General features: G+C 41.4%; 1 protein-coding gene across 1 annotated transcript; it reads left to right on the top strand.

The window, feature by feature from the left end:
- The first annotated feature begins 330 nt into the window (after window positions 1-330).
- Window positions 331-8,884, top strand: UBE2A (ubiquitin conjugating enzyme E2 A). The gene is made up of 6 exons (XM_022562959.3): window positions 331-587; window positions 727-807; window positions 1,201-1,226; window positions 7,114-7,203; window positions 8,209-8,297; window positions 8,641-8,884. The coding sequence occupies exons 1-6, from the start codon at window positions 544-546 to the stop codon at window positions 8,767-8,769; spliced, it is 459 nt and encodes a 152-aa protein (XP_022418667.1). The 5' UTR covers window positions 331-543; the 3' UTR covers window positions 8,770-8,884.
- Window positions 8,885-9,008: the final 124 nt, after the last annotated feature.

The following is a 9,008-nucleotide window of genomic DNA, read 5'->3' as shown; positions in this document are numbered from 1 at the left end:
TCATCGTTCTTCTCCCCCCTCAGCCACTGTGCTCACTTTAATAAGTGATCTGATCTCAAAAAAAAAAAAAAAAGAGAGAAAGAAAGAAAGAAAGGGAAAAGAAAAAGGAAAACAGAAAAGAGCTTCCCAGGGTTCGTCTTAGAATTGGCAAATAGAGGTGCACCCCCTTCCACCACCCGATCCTAGTGAGTTCCAGGCAATTACGTGCGGCCCGCAGCTCGCCTCTCCACCACACCCCCGCCTCCCGCCCGGGTTTAATGACCTAAGCAACTTTCCGTCCCCCCCCCCGCCCCGTCTTGGTACGGCCTGTCCGGCGATCGGCGTTCCACCCCCGCCCTTTCCTTCTAGGTTGGTTCAGCCCCCGTCTACTCAGGGGTGGTGCTCAGCCGGCGCCAGACAGACCCTCGACTTCGGAGAGGCAGTGCAGTTCCTCTGGGAGCGTCCCCCTCGGTTCCTTCAGCTTCCCCAGCCTCCTCGGCCGCCTTACCGCCCGCGGGGACGCGAGAGCTCGGTGTATGCCCCACCCCTGACCCCGCTAGAGACATGTCCACCCCGGCTCGGCGGCGCCTCATGAGGGACTTCAAGAGGTAACCCGCCCGGGACGCCGGGGTCCGGGGGCTGCGGCCGGGGCGCAGGGCGGGGCCGGCGGAGGGCCGGGCGGGCGGCGGGGCGGCTGGCGGCGCGAGCGGGTGCCGGACCGCGGGCCCCCTGTCTGTTTCCTTGAAGGTTGCAGGAGGATCCTCCAGCCGGAGTCAGCGGGGCTCCATCCGAGAACAACATAATGGTTTGGAACGCGGTCATTTTTGGGTGAGTCTGCGTTCCGGGTGGCGGCGAGGGCTAGGGACGCGTGTGCCCTCCGGGACCGGCCCGGTGCGGAGGCGGGGGCAGAGGGAGAGTGTTTGGGGCTGGCTGGGCCTAGGCGCCTCCCCGGAGCCTGTGCCTCGATTAGCTCGGTTCCCGCTGCGAGGGGAACCATTTGGGGTACTAAGGGGGGCGGGGCGGGGAGTGGTGGCGCTTCGGCGCGGCGGCCTGCCCGGGATTTCTGAGCCCCAGACCTCTGCTGGTAGTGGTTTTGCGACCCGGGAAGCGGTGGTTTACCAGCGGCGGAGCGAGCAGGGCTCGTAATAGCCATCTCCTCAGATGAATCGGGGAGAGGGGAGCCCCGAAGCGGGAACTGATTGGTTTTTCTCTGTGTTGCAGGCCTGAAGGGACCCCGTTTGAGGATGGTAAGAGAGTTTCTTTACCCACCTTTCAGGAGCCTGATCATCTGGGGAAAGGGTTCCCAGTCATCCTGGAAGTGCCTCCTACTTAGGAACCCGCTTCTCCCTAGCCTCTGCCTACTAAAGGCTTGAGTGGAATCCAATCTGTGGCAGGTTGTTCTGGCTATTGTCCGCTTGACTAGAACTGCATCTTTTTTATTGCTTCTTAAAAAAAAATCTGGGTAAGGCAGTAAAAGGAGCATCATACCACTGATGTTAAGGGTCTGTGAGGTTTGGGCTGTGATCCTGCTAAATTCAGCCCCCCATCAAGATACTGAGTAAGTGTCAACCCAACCACTTGCTGATAGGCTCAGAGACCCCAGGGACCATTTGATTCAGAATTCTTCACAAGGGCGGGAACTGTGTTCAGCAGGTGCTTAATGTGTGTTTGTTGGATGTTGAATGGATGCAAGAATCCCTTGCACACAATTGTCTGGTTTCTACCGTCTGGCATTGAGTGCCTGTCAGCCTCACTGCTTTAAGATGGTCTTTAATGGCACCTTTAATAGCCAGTTTGAGCATAATGTTTCTAATTTTTAAATGAGTTTTCAGTATGTGCTTTTATCAAGACTTGATGGTCAGTAATCTCAAAGCAATTTCACAGTTGAGGGGAGCCTTAATGTACTGTCTTGACCAGTGTCCAACCTACTTCAAGGTACTACGTGTACTTACAGGTACCTGATTTTTAATGGGTTTAGGTTTGACCTTTAAAAACACACGTTAGTTGCTTTTTAAGGATTTTTTAAAGCTTCCTATTTTAATTATAGGTTCATGTGCAGTTGTAATAAATAATATTACAGAGAGACCTTGTATACCCTTCACCTGCGCCCCTGCCCCTTTGGTAACAAGTCATCTTGAATGACTATGCACAACCAGGAAATTAACATTGATATAGTTTTAGTGCATTCAGTTGTGTGTGTGTATGTGTGTGTGTTTGTGTGTATGTAGTTAATTGTTTTTGAAAGCTTAATACATTTAAAAAGATGATTAGAAGTATTTTAACTACTAATCGACATCTTTAATATCTTGAGGTATTTTTAAAAAGAAAAGGATCTTTCTGTTATTTTTTTCTCAATGACTTACCTTCCTTTGGTCACGTAGCATTTGAGAGATATTGTACACATATGCACACACATATGCACATAACTCAGTTTGAAGGCGGGAACAAAAACATTTCTGCAAACTACTAAGTACAAACTTATGTTGCCAAGTCAGTTTGCTTTTTGATGCTACCAACCACAAGATGTTGTGAGGTAGGTCAATATTAACCAATTCTATGATTTGTCTCAAACACTCACATTTCCCTAGAAGACTGTAGACAGTAGCCTAAATACTTGTAGTTTCCTCTCTACCTTCACCCACTGGGTGGATATCACTGCTCTTCAGTGCTGCAATAAAAAGAAATGACAGCAGGGGAGTGTGATCCTCAAGCCATGCTATTGATACTGTGGTGCAGTAAATCATTTGAACTGATCCTGATCTGTAGCAAGAGCTAGCTAAGCTTAATTTTCCTCTACTAGATTGGTGCTAGTTCTTCATACTTAAGTTTTATGTGCAGATTAGCTGTGTATTTGCTTTAGCTCCAGCAGGCTTTGTTTTCATTGGCTTCTTTTTTCCTCCTGATTTTACTCAGACTGCTTTACGCTGAGCACAGCTTTATTACTAGTACACCACTTTGCTGGGGTTGGCAACTTAAATATTTCAAGGGTGCTTCTCTCGTTTTAAGTGGTATGAGTTGAAAAGGTACTTGTGGAATCCATTATCTACCTGGACCTTCCCCCTTCACATTACTGGCTCTTTTTTTGATGATGTGTATCTCCACCCTGACATTGCTGAAAGGAATTACTCAGGCTAAATGACAGTACCCTTTTCTCATTCATTCTTTTGAGCAGTCTGCTATCCATGGATGCTTTCTCAGGTGTCTAGAACACTGACCAAGTTTACAAGAAATTTTTTGACCATTTAAAAATACCTGTTATTTACAGTTAGGGAATTTACTGGAAAGGCCCAATTAGGGACAAGTGGCATAGTTGATTTTGCTGTTGCCAATGTGTTATATAAATCAACAGCTCCAAAACTACTTTTGCTGCTTCCTTGTAAACCACTTGTAGTGGAGGTTTCTGGAACAGCCAGACCCTAGTTAAAGAGATGAAATTTTAAGAAAAGGAACTCTTAAAGGTATTTGATTTAACTTTACACACTTGAAGGTAAGAGGACTATGTTCCCAAGAGCTTACACTACCAAACAAAACATTGGGGGGAAATACTTCCTCATAAAATATCTTGGTATGTATGCTGAATACGAAGGTTAAGGAACAATGTATCCTCCATCACATCATCTGAAAATTGTTAATAGACACAGTAAGATACCAGTACTTGATTTTCATAATAGACATATTCTTAAGAATTTGGTGTCTTTTAAAAAAAATGAATCAAAGTCCACTAGGGGTGTTCTTAAGGTAAATAAATCCTATGATGAAGAGTATTTAGGTATTATCTTAAAAATCAGACTTTTTTCAGTCATCCAAAAAGAATTTTTTAAGTACATGTACTTTGCTTTCTCCTCAGGGGTCACAAACTGGTGGCTAAATGGCAGAAAACACCTACAGAGGTGCTTTCTTTGGCCAATACAATATTTTCAAAAAATTGGATTTGTGACAGGCAGAACATACACTCTCTGCTTTAACCATATCACTCCCTATTGCCATACACCAGCCATTTAACTCATTTATATAATTTTCCTGGTCCCTATACATAGATGGATTAATTTATACTTTCCTTACAATGTTGTGACCTCCTCAGGAAGATAAAAAAATCAGTACAGATTTTATACAACAATGGTGAGGCTTAAGTTTCCACTTATTTTAAAGCCTAGCCTTCTAAATATTCAGAGGACAAGCTCTAGTCTCGATTGCGTAGTATTAATTCTCAGATTTTAAATTTCCTTAACATTTGTTTTGGATCTCAGAAATTGGATTGAGAGTTGTACTAAAGAGGTTCTCATTGTTTAAGGTGGCTAAAAGTATGAAATATCCCTTTAAATGTGTGCTTTGAGTAAGATTTAGGTACGTCCTAATTTATATTCACATTGAATATAAATTATCTTGGTTTCACTTCTCAAGATATTAAATGAGCTGTTCTTAAAGACTTGATTAACTTCTTTGGTAGCTAGGTAACCACCTTGTTGAACTTTTAGGCAAGCATTAGGCAGAAAGTTCAAGTCAATGGTTTTGTGAGCCATCAGCATATGTACTCAACTTGCTTTCACTGTGATTGATGTAGGTCAGAAAGAAAGTACTATTTAATATTTGAATTCATTAATTGTATTTTTCTTACTGATAGTGAAGTTCGGATTTTGGGGTTTTGCCTCCTTCAGCTGGGTCTAGAGATATGAAACTGTAGAATTATTGTAACTAAAATATTTATGAAGCACTTATTTTGTGTCACTGTGCATCTTTCCCTCATTTAAACCTCACAACAATGTTATGTAGCAGGTACTATTATTAACCCTACTTTACAGATGAGGAACTTGAGGTTTACTCAAGTTGAGCAGTTTCCCCAAAGGTTTCATAACTAGCAAGTAGCAAAGCAAGGATTTGAACCCAGATCTGTCTGACTGCAAAGCTTCTGCTCTGCCCCACTGCACTCCACTGTTTCCATCTACGCCTGCCTTCTGTGTGACTTTACCACCTTTAGGTATCATATTTAATGATGGTTTTAATTTAAAGTACCTGGGAGCTCTGCATGCTATTAAATCTGCCCAATTTTAGAGCAGTTTTTTTAGAGCAATTTCTTGATGATAAATCTCTAAGCTATAATTTAAGCGGGTATCAACACTGAGCCAAATGTGTTTATACTTGAGATACATAAGGAAGCTCAGAGTTTTGAACTAACACTCATTCCCACTTTTTCTTGCGTATTGTAATATCAATAGAACTGAAAAGAAAGAACTATGCTTTCTTCCTCAAAAATAGGAAGAGTTATGACCAGGTGGTGATAAAGGTGAAGTGTGTTCTGATGGACTATAGCATGTTTATCCATTCCAAAATATTTTGCTTTTTGTCCTTAGTTATAATACATAGTAACTTCAGATCTGACTTTCAAGTTTAGGGAGTAACTATAGTTGGGGAATATAATATGTCTCCATATGTTGCATTTTAAAATTTTTATATATTTATTTATTTATATTTGGCTGCGTTGGGTTTTTGTGGCTGCACAGGCTTTCTCTAGTTGCGGCGAGCGGGGGTTACTCTTCGTTGCGGTGCGCGGGCTTCTCATTGCGGTGGCTTCTCTTGTTGCAGAGCACGGGCTCTAGGCGCGTGGGCTTCATTAGTTGTGGCACGCGGGCTTGAGTAGTTGTGGCTCGCGGGCTCTAGAGCACAGGCTCAGTAGTTTGTGGCACACGGGCTTAGTTGCTCCGTGGCATGTGGGATCCTCCCGGACCGGGGCACGTACCCGTGCCCCCTGCATCGGCAGGCGGACTCTCAACCACTGCGCCAGCAGGGAAGCCCTATAGTCTTTTTTTCTTAAGTGGAAAGGAGGAATGGAAGCAAGGAGGAAATAAATTGCTAACTCGAAGGAACCAGTAACAAATTATACTCTATCTGAAGTGTGGTCTATTGTATTAGAATAAGTAATTTATTAAATGGACCAGAGTAATATAGTGGAACGTGCATCACCTTAGATAATAACTGATTCCTTAAGATTACTTGAAGAAATTTCAGTCAGGAAAAAACAATTGCCCAATTGTTTTCTTGAATTTATTAAACCCAATTAAAAATAACATTTTGAAGAAAATAATCTCCCCAAATCACAACATCCAACAATTCTTTTTTGGTGGGGGGCGGGGGCGCGCTGTGGGGCATGCGGGATCTTAGTTCCCCGGCCAGGGATCGAACCAGTGTCCCCTGCAGTAGAAGCGCGGAGTCCTAAACACTGGACCGCCAGGGAAGTCCCCAGCAATTCTTCAATGAGATCCAGTTTGTCCATTTCTTATAAATAAGTCTGTTAACTTAGTATACTTTAGGGCCTCCTGCTACCTTAGTTGACACACATTCAAGAAAAATAATTTGTTTCAATAGTAGCGTAAACAAACATCATTAGAAAGAAATTTACTGGAGACATGAATGCAATCTAATATGATTTTTTAATTATTTCTGCCATTAATTCCTACCATTGTGTGAATAATTGAGTTGGTTTTATAGTGAAGTAGCTTGTGAGTCATACTTAAGGGTTTTAAAGAGGGACTGTGAAGTTTTTTCTGGCTTACATTCAATTATGTTTTCATTATAGAGTTGCTATTACATGAAGAGGAGCCAGTGAACACTTTTCTTATTTCCTGCTGTTTTAAAAATAATTTGATTACTGATTTGTATTTCTAGCATTGGTTTTTGAACTTTGTGCTCTCATTCTTTCTAGTGCATTTAAAAATCACCATTTAAGATGACAGCTGATTAAAATTGGCCTTTATTAAGGTCTTTCAGTCTTCTCAAGGAGGAAGGCCACGTTTGGGCTCTAGTTGCTTGTCATTTTAAGGATGTCTTCAAAATGTACAGTGGCTAAAGTTATCCTGCAGGCAGTAATTTTGAGTTTAAAATGGCTGTATTTAAGTTTGGGGGAGAATAATGGAAAAACAGAAAACAAATCACCTTTGAGTGATGGTTCTTACAGTGTCTGTCCATTTTTAGGGCAATCCCTGGAGCTGTATCTCTTACCTGGTCTCTTTCCTCTCTACTCTATATCTTTGCATTATTTCATATAATATTTGAAAAAAGAAGTCATGTAGTATTAAAAACAAAGTACTACCGAACAAAGTGATAAGTAGGTTTTCTTAACCCTTTCTTTTCTAATTACAGGAACCTTTAAGCTTACAATAGAATTCACTGAAGAATATCCGAATAAGCCACCTACGGTTAGATTTGTCTCTAAGATGTTTCATCCAAATGGCAAGTATCACTTTTAATACAGTATTTCAAACTACTACACTGTTTATTTGGGAGGTATTCCACATTTCCTATTTGTCTGTAGCACCTGAGTATTTGTCTAGGCATCTTGCTGTTTCCTGAAAGCTGAACTTGTTCATGGTGGTCTGTTGCTGTCTTGGTCTGTGGTCCTAGAACTGAAGCAAGTGAAGGGACATTGCCTTTGCTTGGAATCTGAGAGCCTCCTGGTTTTGATGATTTTATCATTTACTTGCTAAACAAAAATAAGGATGTTCTTGAGGTTTCCTTTTAATATAAGGCCAGATTGGGGTAGTTTTGTGTTGTGATTATTTTCACTAGCATTTAGAGTAATAGTTTTCAGCTTTGGATGCAGATCAGAATTAGCGTGGGACATTTAAAAGCCATGGATGTCCCGGCCCCACTCCAGACCCACTGAATATCAGATTCTGTGGTTGAGTCCAGGTATACGGTATATTGGAAAAGTGCCACAGGTGATTCTAACTTACTATTTTGCTCTTTTATTTTTTTTTCTAGTAGTAAGCCTAGAACAAGTCGCCTTTTATTCAGGTTAATAATGTATTTTCCAGGGTATCAGATATTTTTATCTTCATACCAAAATGAAACCTTGTGAACTCTCAGCTATCTTGGTTATTTCAGATAGGAGATAGAGTTTAAAAATTTAGTGGAGTGAATTTCCCATAAGTCTATCAATGATGAGGAACCCTCTTAAAAATTGTGCGTGGTTTCCTGGATAACAGGGCAGTCTTTTCAGAATAACAAGCATTAGGTATCTTCCAGTTTTATACTGATTATGTTTGACATTCTCTGATCATCCTGTTTCACTAGTAGTGATTATGGCACTTCTTTTAGGAAGGTAACTAAGAAGCAGCTAAGTAATCTTTTTTAAACCTCAAAAGCAAAGTATTCTTGACTGTATTTGTCTTGACTATGATATTAAAACCTTAATGGTTTTGTTATGTTTAACATAACCTACTTCTATGCTCTTAGTCTATGCAGATGGTAGTATATGTCTGGACATACTTCAGAACCGTTGGAGTCCAACATATGATGTGTCTTCCATTTTAACATCCATACAGGTGAATTTTCCTTAATGTGACTATGGCCTTTGATATGTTTATATTAGCAATTGTTTTTGAAAGTCATAAGTAAAAAGTAGGTAAGACCTAACCCACCAGAAAACATATATGTTTGCCTAGCTACTAGCAGATTAATGTAACTGTACATTATTATGCTAAGAGAGCAAATTTAGCTGCTACCTAGGACAATCCGAGTGTGTTGAATATACATATTGGGTTGGCCAGAAAGTTCGTTCAGGTTTTGCATAAGATGGTACGAAAAACCTGAACAAAGTTTTTGGCCAACCGTATGTATATGTATATTTGCATTGAGGAACTGACTTTTTACAAATTGTCTCTATAGTCTCTTTTGGATGAACCCAATCCCAATAGTCCAGCAAACAGCCAGGCTGCTCAGCTGTACCAGGAGAACAAGCGGGAGTATGAAAAACGTGTTTCTGCGATAGTAGAACAGAGCTGGCGTGACTGTTGACCCGGGTGCAGGAAAAGAAGCAGCTGGTCATAAGAAAAATATATATTGATGTGTTTGTCACCTTCCTATTAATCAGTGTCATTACATTTACTTTATTAAAAGCAAAATAGCTGTTGTGCTGTTTCCATCTTCCCTTGCCAGGCTTTTCCTACCCCTTCTACCCTCTCCTTAAACATCAGAAAACACCCTCTATGAGATCAAATGTACTGTACCTGGGTTACGTGCAAAAAGTCACTAAT

This window comes from Delphinapterus leucas, chromosome X (genome assembly GCF_059928025.1).
Source record: "Delphinapterus leucas isolate spDelLeu-1000000601 "Yukka" chromosome X, BTC_Dleu_Yukka2, whole genome shotgun sequence".
Lineage (NCBI taxonomy): Eukaryota > Metazoa > Chordata > Mammalia > Artiodactyla > Monodontidae > Delphinapterus > Delphinapterus leucas.
The sequence above is the reverse complement of the archived record's forward strand: the minus strand, read 5'-3'. Positions and strand labels throughout refer to the sequence as shown.

What these genes read in the sequence shown, in the direction of transcription:
- UBE2A (XM_022562959.3), top strand. Translation starts at nt 544, where the DNA reads ATGTCCACCCCGGCTCGGCGGCGCCTCATGAGGGACTTCAAGAG. An exon ending in CTCATGAGGGACTTCAAGAG is followed by an intron (nt 588 to 726) that starts GTAACCCGCCCG and finishes GTTTCCTTGAAG; the next exon opens with GTTGCAGGAGGATCCTCCAG. An exon ending in TAAGATGTTTCATCCAAATG is followed by an intron (nt 7,204 to 8,208) that starts GCAAGTATCACT and finishes CTATGCTCTTAG; the next exon opens with TCTATGCAGATGGTAGTATA.